A 16,452-nucleotide genomic window follows, 5' to 3' on the forward strand; every position below is an offset into this window, starting at 1 on the left:
GTGGACTTATGGCTTGGATCAGGCGAAGCGGACCTCAAAAGATCTTTTTTCTGTGCATACCTATAGTTTTCCATAATGATAAATGAACCAATGACAACTTTGAATCTCACGCTTCCAGGCAATTTCAGCTTGTAAACAAACGACGGATGTCACAACTCTCGACAGGTAGTGTTCAAGTTGGGGAGCTGCTCCCGAATTTCCGAGCGATCAGGACCTTAACGATGCCGCGTTGACAAGCGCCCCGTCTTTGAAAAGCTCACGACCGGGAAAGCGTGGATTAGGCGCGAGGCGGCACAGTCAGGATAGAATATTCATCTCTCATTAATGTCTTGAACAAAAAGTCTGTAGTCTCGGCTTGAGCTGGGAGATTGGCCGGGTAAGGGACATCTCCTAAGTGTGATGTACATTTGGTTGAACTCAGAACATCAGTCTATCTTCAACACCCAGCCACGTGTCTACTTTGTCCAGTCATTACGGGTTGGAGCACCTTCCCAAGCAAACAATTGGTTTGATAAATGTCTCTGACCACTAGGCAGTCTTGACGTCAAAGTTTTTCTCTCGCGTGTCTTGACGATCTCATCGCAGCGGGTAGTATAGCCGATCGTACAGCTTCATCTCCTCCATGGTCTGGCATATGCCCTCTCAGCTGTCCGGAGGCTTGAAGCATAGACATCACGGCGCTGCTCCTTGCGGACTCCATCGAGGACGGTTACTCGTTTGGCATCCTCCTCCATTTGAACGAACCTGGCTCCTGAACCCTCTTTAGAGCGAGGATCTGATCACGCATGGCCTGGTGGGAATCCACCGATGACGGATTGGAGTAAGCATCGCCGGGGGTTGGCCTAGAGCACCCAGTCGCTGATCAATAGTCACGACTTTCGACTACCATGGACTCGCACCCCGCAAGGCCCATGCCCAAGTCGTATAGAAATGGAGAGCCGCCATGGTAGTTAGAGCCTCCGTGGGTTTAGAATAGAGCGAGCAGGAGAGCCGTGGAATGATCGGCATATAGATGGGGAGTGAATGGAAGACTTTGAGATAAATACAGTCTTCGGACCTAGACCGCTTGGAAGGGACAAGTTAACGTAATTCCCGGCCGTGTCGGTCACCCGGCCGTCCCGGTCACCCTACCATAGTTTAGAATTTCAAAATCGATTATTTCTATTAACACCCATAGAATTTGCTATTACTAACGATTCTTACATTGATTGATCCTATGCCTAATTACTCTACATCCACTGTAGGTAGGAGGAGCCCTCCTAACCGGTTGAATCGGCTAATTAGGTAGATCGATCTGTTTATGCGAATTAACCCTATTATCTTCCTCTGGCTGGTTTAGCTGCGTAGCTAGCTATATAGCCTCTTTAATGGTTAAACCCTCTTCGCAGGGTATCTTCTTAGTTAACCGATTATGCTTTTTGACTATCTTCTTATTCGCTATACGTAAATTCGCGTTATCCTCTGCTAGTAGTATACTACTATAAAGCGCTAGGTAGTGACCCTTAATAAGCTAGTCTAGTATAGTTTTTAATAGACTTAGTAGGCTATTTAACCGTCGCTTTAGTAGGTCTTTTAATATCGAAGCTTACTTAAATAGCTAAGTAGCGGTTCTAGGCGTTTTTAGTATAAATTAGCTAGATCTGCTACTTAGCCGGCTATTTAGTAGTATTAGAGTTCGTAGAGAGATATTAAGCTTATTAAGTACTCTCTCGGTATCTAATAGTACTAGACTACTAGCTACGAAGCTATTTTTGATAGTAGGATTAGTTAATTAGAAGGCTTCTAGCCGTGTATACTAGTAATCTACTAAGAAATCGTGCTTATCGATATAGTTATATCCTCTATACGTAAGATCGCTAACGAAGCGACTGTACATACGCTTAACTACTATAAAATACCTAATATCTAGTAGTTATAGTAGATACGATAAATACATAGGTATATAAAGAGATATAATATCGTTATCTGCGTAGATTCGATCGAATTAAGGCGTAAGATAGCTACTATAGCTATTAAGAATTAGTAGCCGAAACCGGCTACGTATACGCAAATTCGTAAACGGGATAAATAGCTTTTATAGCTAGCGTAGGCTAATCTTATCGGTAGTCTAACCGTTAGTAGAGACCTCGATTCGCTAGTCTTTTAGTAGATTTTCGTTAAACTATCCTATAATAGCTACTTTGCCTTTAAAGACTATATACGGCGGTAGTGAATAGCTATCTACGTAGATTACTTCGATAGTAGTAACCTATTCGCGATTTCCTAGTTATAGAAGAGACCTCCGACCGTAGTATTTAGCTCTTATAACTACTTTCTACGAAGATATAAGGCCTATTATAAAGCCTATCTCATTAAAGTTATAGATATCCTCCGGTTATATACCGTTCTCGTTAATCACACTTTATACGGTCGCGAACTACTACCGAATTAATTTCGGATCTTCGTTTAGGGCTCTTTAGTAATCGTATCTTCGCGAGAAGCGTATACGAAGCTTAGGGTAGCGGTTAATAAAGATTAATAGCTAATTCTTTCTAATAATAGGCGGAGGGTAGCTACCGCGCGTAGTAAGAAGGATATTAGCTATTTCTCCTATAGTTACTAGCCTAGGCGCTACTCTATATATATCTATAGAGAGAATCTATTTAGTAAGCGAATCCTCTTCTAATTAGGTTAATTTATAGCCTATAGGGCGAGAATCGACGCGGCAAACTACCCCTTTAGCGCGGTCGATCAGTGTTGACTTCGGGATTTCGTATAGGATAGCCGCTGCGCGGAGAGATTTGACGCGGCCATTTTTTAGGTCGGAAAGGGCTAATAAGATCCTGCCCTCTTGACTAGCCAATTTATGGCTAGATTCAGTGCGAATTGGTGGCATGGTAGGTGGTTGAATTAGGTATGTTGGTAGAAAGACGCGATTTTAGAGAGGGTGACCGGGACGGCCGGGTGACCGACACGGCCGGGAATTACGTTAAGGGTTTGGGGACAGGACTTGCTGTTCGGGAGATCAGTAAGGTCAGTTGAAATTCGACCTGCAAGCTATATCTTGGAGGTTAATTGTACTGACAGGAGATTGTAGATGGCTTTGAACTTGGACTTGGGAAAGCTGTATGGGTGCCTTTAGTACCTTTGAATGATTAGTCCCTTTTACCTGATAGATGCTAATGTAGCGATGTCTGTGTTGTCCCCGTCTCGAAGGGCTCAGCATTCATCGGTATAGTTCGGCATCTCCGAAACACGATTGTCGGATTGGCGGTAGACTCGGCACGAACGGGGCGCGTCCCCACTTCCAACAACCGCTCGTGGCAACAGGTTAAGGCTTTCAGCCTCGTCAAGGTCGCTCGGCAATGGCAGCAATCATACTGGTCTGTGTATCGCGTCTGATCTGCTATATAGCGTCATCATTGGTATTCCGGCGTATGGTTTAGGTAATCGCGACAGAAAGCGTCTCTTATGGTGCTGTCTGGCAAGGAACGCTTTAGAAAAGTCCGTCAGATGACAGGTAGGCCACCGATACATCATGGATGGCTGCCCACCGGCTGCCAGGAATGACGTACATACCTATTACCTACCTTTCAGGTTTCAGGTAGTCGCGTTTTTGTAGCTGGTTATCTGGAATGGTACAGACTTACAGTGGACAGAAGCCGGATAGATTATCATGTTGAGCTCCAAGTCATCCGGACCAGGAGAGTAGAGCTTGAAACAGAGTATACCTTGTCTTCGCCCAAAGGACCGCATCCGACATTCCATGAAAGATCCTTCACGTTTGCTGAAAATCCTACTCGGTCCCAAATAGGCCGCTTCTCTGTATCGCGGTCAGGTCCGGCCGAGTCCATGCCAATCATCCCGGCGACAGCTTCGACCGGCGGCGGAAGGCCAATGGTGTTTTGGTGTTGCAAGGTCTACAGTCCCATCTGATCGTCTTTGTAGACGAGCTAGCCGGCGTCATGACATTACTGAGGTGTCTCTCCGTGAATCAGAGAAACGATATGCCGAGGCCAGGTACGAAGTAGGTGTTCTGCCAGCTGGATCACCTGACGTTTATACTCTTTCCTTTTTCTATCCCATGATCGTTCGTTTCCATTTCTCTGTCGATCTATCCATGCCATTTTCATCTGAGCTCATTCTGCTGGGGACGAAGGAAAGGGACAGTCCAGTTTGATGGAATACAGCTACAGTGGTAGGTGCAGCTGTATAATGTGTGAGAGGGATGAGGGTGAGGTTGACTAGCGACGAGAGATTCTACCTAAGCTACCATAGACTGCGGTGAGACGGCAGTATCACATGCCATACGAGCACGGGTTTCATTTGATCCATCGCAAGCCCGGGCTTTTCCTAGTCGGAGACTGTTGTTTTTCTCTACAGGCGTGCAATCGTTGAAAAAGAAGCATGCCTTTGGCTACTGAAAGTCACTCTGACCGTGAAGCTGCTGTGCACACCCACGCACTCTATGGTGCCGCACTTTTGACCTGGGCTACCCTCCTCTCTCCGGAAGAGGTCCAAAACACCAACTCCTTCCAGAATCAATCAGTCACCTCAACATCATGGGCCCGGAGGTCTCGTACCCAGATCTGAAGGTATCGGGCGGACAGAACCTTCTCTACGTCGCGGTGAGACAACAGCCATCGAGGTCAACAATTCTTGTAGACGACGAGCTCCAGACTTCAACTGCACAATCCTCTCGAAGACAGTTCGATGAGTTGAAAATTTGCTTGTTCCAGGATGCTCAGTCTGATGCATGTGTGACATAAAGACTGTGCCGCATCCATTGAAAGCAGCCAGACTTCCATTCTGTGGGATAAGCGGCAATGCTCGGTCATAGTCAACTATGATAGTCTAGTGAAAACCAAGTGGTATGGTCAACAACATTCGCGCCCCTCGTGACTTCGACTTCGACTTCGACTTGGGGGGACTGTGACCGCCCAACCAAGCTTTAGCGGGGCTCGTCAGCTCCGCCCATCTTTTGCCGGGCCCAGTCGTTCACGGCCGACCATCAGCTCAATCCTCCACTCAAGGTGTTTCTGAATGCGCCGCGGGTCGACCGGCAAAGTCCAACTGGAGTGTTGACGTCTCCGCCGATCGGGTTCTCCACTTTTCGACATCACTTTCCTGCACGTCTGATATCATCACATCCATCGGAGGTGGTAAGCACATTTCCCACGATCGTCGATCGCTTGGGATGGAGCTGAGCCAAGGCGTCTGAGTGATTGCCAGCGCAAGGCTTGATCAGCTTGGATTGGTGCATAATTGTGTTGTTGCTTGATCTATTCGACAACGACTGTGTCTCGGTCTGTGGCTCAAGCACGAGACCTTTTTCTTCTTTCGACGCGCTACGAATTGCTCTCAGCTATTGGTGTGCGAAACTCCATGCCGTGGTTCTCCGACCGGCGTATGGTCCAAATGCAGTAACCTAACCCCAGAGCTATCACACGGCGGGCGATCGAAGAGGAAGGAGCTCAATGGATGATGATGAAACTTGGGATTGGAGCGACCGACCGTGCCGATTTTCCGGAACCGACGTTGATTGACTCGCAAAACGGCTGGACCCGAGACTCGCACCACTAGCACTGTTCGCTCGACTGACACCTGCGTCAAGGCTCAGTTGGCAAGAACTGGGGAAGTACACTTCTACCTGCTTTTTGTGATTCAGCTACAGCTGTATGGAGAATTGAGGGTACAAGATGGCTCCGGTGGCGTTGCTCAACTTCCCTATACGCTCGTCCCTCTCGGTACCAAGATGATGCGACGTCAGTCGCATCATGGGTGAACCGAACCCAGCAGAAAGCGGGTGTTCCATAGGACCGACATGGCAAAAGATTCGAAATACCCTACTCGGGGCGGCTGGACACGGCTGATTGATGCCTATGTAAATCCGTCATCTGTCCTTCCTCTCGCATTCTACTGTTTCAGATTCTCGTACCCTTTGCTATCATTCCTTACCTGGCAAAGCTTGTCAGCAGCTGCCACTCTTCTTTCGGACTGGTCGTCATGTCTCAACTCGCCAGTATCGCCGCCGACGGAAGCGATCCTCGTTTCCACCTGCACGAGCGGGAGAAGATCGATGTCTACGCCGGTGGTGCCTCGACGGCCATTCGACCTCAACATCGCCGACTGCATGACTCGAGTGTCACATTCGAAGAATATTACTACTACGCACAGCAGACTCGCGCGGAAGAGGAAGCCAACACTCAGCGCGAAACAGGCATCCTGTCCGTCATCTTCCCTTCCAAAAAGGATGTGGGCGTACAACAAACCTCGGACAATGTACACAAAGATGCCTCGGCGATCAATTACAGCAAGGAGACAGATCGTATGACGATCACGGACGAGGAGTGGTTGAATGCATCGCGGGCACTAAGGACGGCGAGTCGAGGTGCCATTTTTTATCTGATCACCACGGATATTTTGGGTCCATTTGGTCTGCCTTATGCTTTCGCGTCTATGGGTTGGGGGTAAGTACAAGATTCTTACTAGTCTGAGTTGGGCATGAAGAAGGGGGTTTGCTAATACGAAACATATTCGTTGTTTCAACAGCCCTGGTATTGCTTTGTTCACCGTCTTCGCCGGCCTGGCTGGATACTCTGGATACCTTCTCTGGCACGCATTTTGCGGCCTTGACTCGTACTACTACCCAGTCCGATCGTTCGGAGATCTTGGATTTCGTCTGTACGGCCCCTGGCTGCGCTATCTCTTCAACATCCTGCAAGGCATCCAACTGGTGCTCAATGTCGGACTCATTGTCATTTCCAACGGCGAGGCCTTATCACAGGCCGCACAGTTCAAGCTCTGCTACATCATCTGTTGCATGATCTGGGCAGTAGTCGGATTCGCATTGGGCCAGGTCCGCACGCTGCAGAAGTTCGGCTGGCTTGCTAATGCCGCAGTGTGGCTGAACCTGATGTGCATGTTTGTGACGATGGGCGGCGCTTCCCATTACCCGCCCAACTACAGCGGTGCATCGCAAGCGGCTGGGAAGAACATCGGTGACGGGTCTTCAGTCGCCCCGGTCAATGGCGTATACCCACCTGTGATGACGACGGGTGGTCTACCGAAGAGTCCAACCTTTGCCGGAACCGTCAGCGGCGCCATGCAGGCGGTTTTCGCTTATGGTGGCTCCATGATCTTTCCTGAATTCATGGCGGAGATGAAGCGACCCAAGGACTTCTTGACGGCCATGTGGTCAGCGCAGACATTCATCTACGTTGTCTATATGTTCTACGGACTCTTCATGTACGGCTACCAGGGCCAGTATGTCATCAACCCGTCTTACTTGGGGATCAGCAACTATGTAGTGCAAACCATCGGGAACGTCTTTGCAATGATCGGAGCCATGATCGCCGCCGCTCTATATGGAAACATTGGTGTCAAGGGTACGTCCACAGTCTCTACCCGACCCCCACCGAAATCAGAAGACTCTCAACTAACCCTTCCTTCCCAAAAGTCATCTACAACAATATCCTCGTCGAATTCTTCCACTTCCCGCCCCTCACCAACCGCGCAGGTAAAATCCTCTGGATTGCCCTCATCCCCATCTACTGGGCCATCGCCTTCTGCATCGCCGCCGGTATTCCCAACTTCTCCGGCATCACCTCCGTCGTTGCCGCGTTCTGTATCCTCCAATTCACATATACATTCCCTCCAATGCTCGCGACCTACTTTTGGATCAAAAAGGCCGCCCTCCAGGACGGCGAGGGCTTCGACCCCGTCACGGGGCATTCGATCCGTCATGACCGTGGGCTCAGACGGATCGTGCGAGGATTCCTCGCGCAGAAACCCAAGTATCTCTTGTTCAGCACTTTCAACATCTTTTATTTCCTTGGGGCGTTGGCATTGGCGGGGTTGGGTGCATACTCGTCGATCACGATTCTCAGGGATAGTTATGCGAGTGGGGCGACGACTTCGTTTACGTGCCATAGTCCATTGGATGGGTGAATGAACGAGGAAGTCCTGTTCGTTTCCATCGGAGCATATCCGATAGCGACGGAGGAAGAACCCGTTGTGATTTTCACAGAGCAGGGAAGAGGGAGAATAATGAGAAGCAGACAAGTATTGAGATTGAGATTTGTACAGAAAAAAGCACTTCTGGCCCGGGGCATATCCGCTCTACAGGTGCTTCAAGGGCTAGGTATTTGATTATATTGACCACTCCAGGTCTTATTTGACGCAGACGCACACTATATTCACCATGCGCTCAAATGGAAGGTGAGATAATCATCGAGTCATCATCTGTATCAATTTCAACGGCCCTTGCGTCCAGAGGAACATTTATTTGACTTTGACATGATCTATAAAATACGATCGAGCAAACTCGGATTGAAGAAGGACGAAAGGCTATCTAGCCGTCATTGATGTATCAGAGCCCCAGTGACTCTGCTTAAGCTATAGGTCGAGCCAAAGACCAACATAAAGATAAAGCTGGTAGAAACAGACAGTTTCGCCAGACAAAATAAGCAGGCAACTCAACAGACTATAGTAGAGGCGAGAAAACCTCCCCATCAATCACTTCCTGCCAATACCCAAGGCCCGAGCCAGTCTTTCACGCATGCTGCGCTGTCGAAGGTCATCATCTTCGATCGCCTGCTTGCCCGCCACAATTTTTGCAGCCCGGATATAGTCAGGGAGCAGGAAGCCTCCGCCAATGACCGGTCTGTAAAGATTCTCGACTGGAAGATCGGTATTCGGAGCATATTGTATTTGATAATTTTGGAACACGATCGCCTTGCTCAACATATCGTGCCGAGTGCCCAGGCAAAGCACCGATCCGCACCATTCACCCAAACGGGCAATCAAAGGATTGGTGATCCAAAGCAATGACGCTTTCTGTGAGTGAGTTGACCGATCCCAGAGGTACTGGACTCCAATCACTGATGAATCAAGAACGGAATCTTCGATAATGCTCCCTTGGGGGTTGACCGCTTGGCCGGTCCAGGTAGCCATCCGAACGGTATGGACAGCTTCACCGGAGAGGGCCTCAGAGTAAGATGCCCAGTCCGAGACAAGTGCATGGCCAGGAGGAGGCAGAAGCGAAGGAAGACTCTTGCCTGTTATTAAGCTGAGATCATGCATGTAACCAGTGGGAAATGGATAGACTCGACTTGGGTTATCAAATGTCAAGGAAATTGTTCCAACCTGGTAAAGGTGACACAACTTCAGCATTGTCTCTTTCATGCGATAACAAGACAATCAAGTGAGGTAAAGGGCGACACTTACGCGTTTTTCTTCCTCTTTCAGCCAAATCTCCTTGTCAATGGGCGCATTCTGACGGGAAAGCTCTCCCAAATCCTCAAGCTCAGGTGTTTCAATTCGATCGGGCTTAGCCGGAGGCAAATCAGCCATAAAGCCATGCGTAATTGTCGTGACTGCGGATTCCCCATCCACCAGTTGGAGTCTCAATCCCAGACAACCTTGACCATTCAGTGGCCTAGAGCCCCCGCGAAGTTCGACGCCTGAGATCCATGTTCTGCTCTTGGGCTGGAGACTGAAATCATTGAAAGTAACTGCCAGACCAGCAACCTCACTGACCGATCCCTGGTGGTATGCCGCGCGAATATCAGATTGCGACTTCATCAAGACGACAAGAAACCCGCTCACGAGAACCTGCGCTCCGATGGCGGTGGGAAACAGGTCTCGAAGACAGTCGAGTTGCTCCGGCGAAAGGATCTTTCGTGGGTTGATATGATAGTTGTGAAAAAGACGATTGTCACTCAACGCTGGCCTTGACTGGACTGAGCCTTCCGGGCAAAGATTTCCACTATCCTTGGGGAAAGTGTGACATGGTCGTCCGGCTACCGTGATGTAGTCGATACGGTCATACACCAGCCATACTTCAGGCCCATATTGTGGATGAGATACGAAGACATAGTCATGACAGCGCAAGCCTGGGTGGTAGGTGCGCACGAATTGCTCATTTTCCGGCGTGATCTTCGGAGTGCAAATGGCCTGCAATCTGGCGATCTCGGGGCATTCCCACTCGTCAGAAGTCATCTCTAGTCAAAATATGAGTCCAGTTTTGTCAAAGCACTGAGTAGCCACATACTTTCGATAAGTCTCAATTGAAATGTGCGCACGGGGCAAGAGGTGTCCATGTCTGTGTCCGGAACAGGAAGGCGATTATAAGGCCAGCCAGGCTCATTTGGCGTGTTCCTCAAGGCCATACTATGATATCGTGACCAATGTACAGTGTTGAGGCGGGGGATGGTTAAAATATAGATCTGAAAGTAATGTAAACCAGGTTGATGGGTGCGATGTGGAAAAAGACATTGAAGCGCCCAAAGGCTACAAATTCAAACAGAACAAGGCAAGAGTATGGACATGAGTGAGTCTCTCAAGAATGGTTGTGGTAGGTGACAAGTGCGGCTGTCGTGGGGAAGGCGCGAAGCTTGATGGAGTGCGAACAATCTCCACCGTGCGGTAGTCCACAAGAGTGATATCTGAGCCGCATACAGCGTTTATCACAAGTTTAAAGGCACATGCTAGCAGTTGGCCATGTTCCCAGATAGGTCTCTGGTAAAAGATCGAATGCTTTCCCCGTGCGTTTTCCACTATCAAGTCATTGAATTCGAGCTCACCGAGCCATCCGGCTTCAGGGACCAAATTGAAACCACATGGATGAGATTTATCCTCGGCGGCACTCATACACCAATTTCATATCATATCTATTACACTACATACCATCCATAGGTCCCATTGTACATCTGAAGTGGATAAACATGGGCTGCGATGTAAATAGAAGGTGCCATGCAAGGGTAAGTACTGTACATGGATAGACACAGCCATCTCAAGTCATTTGTTATCAACATGTCGAATTCATAGTTTTCGCCCTTCGCAAAGACACTACCATCCCTGCGGAGCTCGACTAACATCAAATATCTCCAAGAACAACGTGATGCAGAATTGCCCGAAACTAGGGATTATATGGAATGCCGCATGTGAGGGAGTCTTAAGAGGGCTTACCTTGTAACTACCATTACCGGTCAGGTATCTCGGCTGGATTGAAGTTTTCATCCAAGACTTAGGGCTTGGCTGAGGCACTGGATATTGGATGTGTGTCCGAAGAGTCTTCATTCTGGAAAAAGCAATTTGTAGGTAGACGACCAAGAGCATTAGGTAGCATACGGGTATACCATGAGCATCGAATAGTGGACTCAGAAAATATTTTACTCCGCTCTGAGGTACGGATTCGTCAAGCTGCCCTATCAGCAACAAGGAGTATAGACAAAGAAAATGAAAAAGAAAAATAAAAGCTCATGGGCATTAGAATATACATAAGTTGGGTATCTTGGGGGAAAATCAGCGGAGAATGGGACCTTTTCGTTCTTTATACATGCTCGCGAGCGATACGACGCTGGCTTTCGGCATCATATCCATCCGTGGTCTGAGTGACTTCAATCGTGCGGTGGATGCCGATGTCCAGCTTACCCTGACCCGGGAGCGGGTCGTGTTCAAGGGTAAGACGTTCCTCGCTGCTACTGGGGCTAGTTGAGCCGCCACCCCAGGTCAATTCGGTGTCTCGTTGACTTTCAATGTTTGTGACCATCACGGCGAGCTTGTCTGGTCGGAGGTTCTTGGGGTTACCGAGTCGATCGATTGATCCAAGCGGCAAGGCGCGTGAGTTGCTGTGGCCTCCAAGATGGCCGGAATTCGGGAACCCCGAGGGATAACTTGAGCCGTTCCGGGATCCGAGCCACTTGCGAAGGAGAGGACGAAGAGTGGCGAGACTGCCAGCGGTGATGCCGAGACCGGCTTCGATGTTCGACCAGATGGCAATTTGGTATGTGGCATCTAGAAGATAATTAGCTCGGTGCTTTGTGAGGTCGGAGAGGAGTCTCCTCGAGCGCAAGAGAAGAACGTACACAAAAAGTCTGGATCACCGAAGGTCTGGACAAATGGAATACGGACGATGACGGCGGAAGAAGCACTGTCTTCACATTAGCAAACTGTGTCCCGACAAAAAAAAAACAGGTTGATGGTGAGAAGCTCACATGCAGGCCATGCTCAGAATACCAATAACAGCAAGCTTGGCTTCACGCTTCATGTGGAGTTTGGAGACGAGGAAGATGGGGAGAATTCCCACGGTGAAATCGCAGAGGGCGGCAAAACCACTGTAAATGTAGGTCATGATGATGATGATGTTGATATCGATGCAGCTGCCTTGAATGTTGGGGTCGTTGGCTTTCCGAGTCCAGAAGTAGGAAACGGGCCTGCATTGCAAGAGCATGAGGAAGAAGAAGATTAATCCAGCGAGACAGGTCAGGAACATGACCGAGTATAGAGTCCAAATGTGTGATTTCTTCACAGTAATTCGAAGCAAGAAGACGCTGACGGAGACCTTGCACCCAATGGAGGCGAAGCAATAGGCGACCTCACACAACCACCAGTACTGTCAACGCGGCGATTGTCAATTTCATAAGCCGGCAAAGAATCCAAACAAAAGCAAGAATAACAAAGCTGATAAGCAGAGTGAGGCTTTCTTCTCAACGTACCTTCATTGCTGTCACAGCCTCCCATGGGTCGAGATGGTCGAGTTTGTAACCCGTGCCATGGATTGTTCCTCCGATCATGCATGCACAGAACATGATGTAGGTTATCTATATCGTTGAACCCATGAGCCGTGCAAGCTTCTCGGGATCCCTTCTTACAAGGTGCCGTAAGGTGAGCGTGGAGAGGGAATATCATCCAACGTACCGCTGCGAATACCATCGCACTGTCATCCCATCCAAAGCCCTTGACAATCCATCCTCGCACATAACAACGCAAGATGACGGCAATGGTCGCAATGGGCATGAAGACGGCCGCCACCGTCTTCACCGCCATGGCTCTCTGACTCTCGTCCGACATTTTTTTTTGTTAATTGAGTCCCTCTCTCCGAAAGAGAGAGAGAAAGAAAGAGAGAGAGAGCGACGGTGGGAGGGAGAGAGGAACAAGGCGAGCGAAGGCTTGTAGATGGTGGAAACGTGGGTTGTGGGGAAGACCAGCGTTTAATAGTTTATTAGATTGCAGTTTGCACTATCGCGGCCACAAAGTCTGGAGGGACTAATATTCATACTCTGTGCAGGCAGGGCGCCAATATCTTATTTCTCCGTAGAGGCGGACCCGTTCGAGATTTTCCCAGAACTCAGGGGGACTCGGGATCTTTTTTTGTGCGTAGTGTAATAATGGAGGCCGTGAGCTGGACCAGCGAATGGTGGTCACCTCGGTGCATGCTCGATCTAGGCAGTGGCGATTTGCACGCCAAAAGAAAATAGGAAAAAAATCATGGAATAATAGTCCAAAGCAGCCGTGCGTGTGCACATCAGTCCAACCTCCAAGCGTGTCAACGGGATAGTGGTGAGAAGTTTCAGTGGCCCGACGAGCTTCGGTGGAGGTGCTTGTGGAGAGAACCAGTTCCACGAGCCGTGGCAGATGGTGAAAGTGATGACGATCGCACCAGCGGGTTCCAACGGTCTGGAGACCTTCTCAAATTGGTTCCCAGTTGCGGATAAAACTGGATAACGGGAATGGGACCAATGCAGTCATGTTCTGGTCCAACTTCCATTTCTGACAGTATGTGTCACTATCCTCAGGTAAGGTTAGAACTGGTACCATAGAAAGGGAAGACTCATCCGCATGGAATGGATGGATACCGTATGGAGGACATTCCAGACCCTCGTTGTTGCGAGTGCCGAGGCCATCTGGATCTGGCTTTCAACCTCCTCAGCCACGAGTACTGAGTTGCGCGGAGTGTTTAGCGTTTTTGTTTCCCCCCCATCCCGCGCTTGATCAAAATGGAATGGATTGAGCGATCAGGACTGGAAGAGGAGCATTTACCTTGTGGACCGACGGGCGTCCTCTCATGCAGAAGCTTGGCACGCACTAAGTTGAACCACTCAGTCTGCACCTGATGAAACGATTAATAATCCCGGGTGCTGCCGCGTAGTCGGCGACCGGGTTTTCTGTTTTTTTGGTTTTTTGGTTTTTTTTTTCAGGCGCGCAGGCTGCCAGGCTGAGATGTTGACACACGAGGCGAGGAGGAGAGAGTGAGAGAGGGGAGAAGGAGAGGAGAGGCAACGTAGTCCACTCCCTCACGGCGGCGGGTTGCCCTATTCGGCTCAGTTGCCGCGCCTGCTTCTAAGTCACCAGAACAAGCTAATCTACAGAAGGAACCAGCGCACACCATGTACAGGTACATGATGCAGTAGTAGTGGCAACTAACTTAGTAGCAGTAGTCGTAGTAGTAGTAGTCGTAGTAGTAGTAGTCGTAGTAGTCGTAGTACTTGTAGTGTAGTAGTAGTCGTAGTACTTGTAGTGTAGTAGTAGTAGTAGTAGTAGTAGTAGTCGTAGTGATAGGGTTTCAACTATCAAGACACTCCTCCAGTCAGGACCAACCCTGTCTGGGTCCCAGGATCATTACCATTTCCCGTTGTTCCGTCCGATGACCACAGGAGCATTTACCTTGCCCTTGCCCGAAGAGCCCTGAATCCGACCCGGCGGCCTGGAAATTGAATCTGGTCCGTGGTTCACGCCTGACGATGGAAATCGGCATCAGCCCGCTAGCTTCAATGGGACAAGAAGTACAATAGCATTGTGGTGGGACAACATTCAGGGGGGCGAGAAGGGGGCGTTGAGAACAAAGTGAGACATCTTCGCTGACTTAATCAGTCGGTCAGCCCGGCTAGGGCAAAAGAGTAGGACTAGGAACTCAAGAGTCAAGACCTCCTCCCGCTGCATATGTGCAAACTAAGACTGTAGCAGACTAGCAGGGCAGGGCAGCCAGGGTTCTTGCGAGCGATAGGTTAGTCCTAGTGCATGGACGTCCCGGGACCTGCAGACAAGGGAACAGATTATAGTTCATTCAGCGTAAACACAATGTTCTTTTTTTGATCAACGGTCGACCTCGAAACAGAACAATGAACCGCATGAGAGTGAGATGATAGATTAACCTGGGACAGGGCAAGTCGCATAGTGATAGTCTCCCAATAGTCAATCGATGCGCATAGAAATGGACTTGATCTGGTCCTTACAAGGTCATCATTTGTCGATCAGCGGCCAGTGGCCACACGCCCTGCCCTGTTACTTGGCCAGTCTCCGAGATCCATCTGATTAAGCGATTACAATCCAACCAGGATCACTCGTAGGTCTTAGCGCTGGAAGATATCTCGATTGCAATAGATTGAATATGTCACCGACTCACCGTGGAATTAGAAGTGATAGGTGTGTTACGCACACTATCCATAGTACAATCATGATAACGCGGCACTATGCGCTTAGGGAGTCCAAGCAGTCTCCTTATAAGTATGCATCAAGAAAAGCCATCTCTCCGGTCACCACTTCTGAAAATGGTCAAGAAGCCTCGACCGTGAAGCGACCGTTGTGATTCTGAAACAACCCAAGGGGCTCCAGTCGCCTCGGTACTTATCAATCTCAACAAGGGCACCGTACCCGGCGTGCCGGCCCAAAACTGTTCTTTTTTCTTGTCTTTCCTTCTCTGTTCGTCATCTCCACTTTACCAAGACGCCACCCCCAAAGGAGCTTAGCGCTTGGAGCACAATGCAGCATCGTAGCCAACAAGACGGATGAGATAATCGCAACCATCTCCATCTTTGAACGCCAACGGCTTGGAGACGGGAGGTCGGACCATGCAAAATTACCCACACAAAAGAAGAGAAGGGGTTTCCACCAGGAACAAGGCGGACGGACTGAGCGTCGTGTTGTCCGCTTTGAGTGAATACCATCCGGTGGAAGTGGGGTGGACAATGGGGTTCGGTACCTGTCGCTGGAAACAATCCAGCGACAAACGCCCCAAGGATCTTGGATGCGAGCAACCAAGCGGGGAGGATCAGGTTGACCGAGGTAAGTGGTGGGAGTGAAGGATGGCGCTTGTACTCTGCAGACAATTCTACCACAACACCCGAGTACCTGCAACATGCAAACAATGGAACAGCGCAGATGATGCTAACCTAGATCTCAGCACTGGACCTTCCTGATGATAGTCACGGGCCGGGATTTCCTGCCAGGGTGATCAGAATTGATCGGCTACAAGGGGAGCCCGTATTGGAGACCACCGAAGCCCACACTTGGTCTCCAGCATGATTGAATAATCTCCGTGGTCCCCATCTTTTGCTTGGTCGAGATCCCCAGGACAGTGGATAGTGGACACTACTGAGTACTGATAACTGCCGGATTGCTCTGTTGATCACTTGATCCAACACAGTCAGGTTTTACTACTAACGAACAAGATACCACCTCGACTCGTATTCAGACCTCCAGCACGACAATCGAGATGATCCTCGGCTCAGGCACTGCTTGCCCAAGTGTCATTTGCATAAACTTTTCCAACCACAACCCCTCAGCAGCCAAAGCCAAAAACTCTGTTCCTCCGCAAACCTTACGAGACAGCAGCCCATTGACCTCTTTTCACAACAGGAACAAAAAGAGGTCCCCGAGAAAACCGTTGACCGGAAACCTCTTCCGATCCCA

The 16,452-nt window shown here is 49.4% G+C and overlaps 3 protein-coding genes across 3 annotated transcripts; 1 reads left to right on the forward strand and 2 right to left on the reverse strand.

Moving 5' to 3' along the window:
* Window positions 1-5,985: 5,985 nt before the first annotated feature.
* On the forward strand, window positions 5,986-7,929 carry N7539_000261 (putative amino acid transporter; the record flags this gene model as incomplete). The annotated part of the gene is made up of 3 exons (XM_056929865.1): window positions 5,986-6,449; window positions 6,532-7,367; window positions 7,439-7,929. 3 exons carry the CDS (start codon window positions 5,986-5,988, stop codon window positions 7,927-7,929), a joined length of 1,791 nt encoding a protein of 596 aa, XP_056794158.1.
* A 567-nt stretch (window positions 7,930-8,496) lies between these two features.
* Window positions 8,497-10,082, reverse strand: N7539_000262 (uncharacterized protein; the record flags this gene model as incomplete). The annotated part of the gene is made up of 3 exons (XM_056929866.1): window positions 8,497-9,126; window positions 9,208-9,983; window positions 10,034-10,082. The coding sequence occupies 3 exons, from the start codon at window positions 10,080-10,082 to the stop codon at window positions 8,497-8,499; spliced, it is 1,455 nt and encodes a 484-aa protein (XP_056794159.1).
* Window positions 10,083-11,314: 1,232 nt separating this feature from the next.
* N7539_000263 (putative integral membrane protein) lies at window positions 11,315-12,834 on the reverse strand (the record flags this gene model as incomplete). The annotated part of the gene is made up of 5 exons (XM_056929867.1): window positions 11,315-11,778; window positions 11,850-11,914; window positions 11,979-12,376; window positions 12,480-12,584; window positions 12,682-12,834. 5 exons carry the CDS (start codon window positions 12,832-12,834, stop codon window positions 11,315-11,317), a joined length of 1,185 nt encoding a protein of 394 aa, XP_056794160.1.
* Window positions 12,835-16,452: the final 3,618 nt, after the last annotated feature.

The sequence above is a fragment of the Penicillium diatomitis genome, assembly GCF_028827545.1.
Source record: "Penicillium diatomitis strain IBT 30728 chromosome Unknown utg000001l_segment0_segment0, whole genome shotgun sequence".
NCBI classification, from domain to species: domain Eukaryota; kingdom Fungi; phylum Ascomycota; class Eurotiomycetes; order Eurotiales; family Aspergillaceae; genus Penicillium; species Penicillium diatomitis.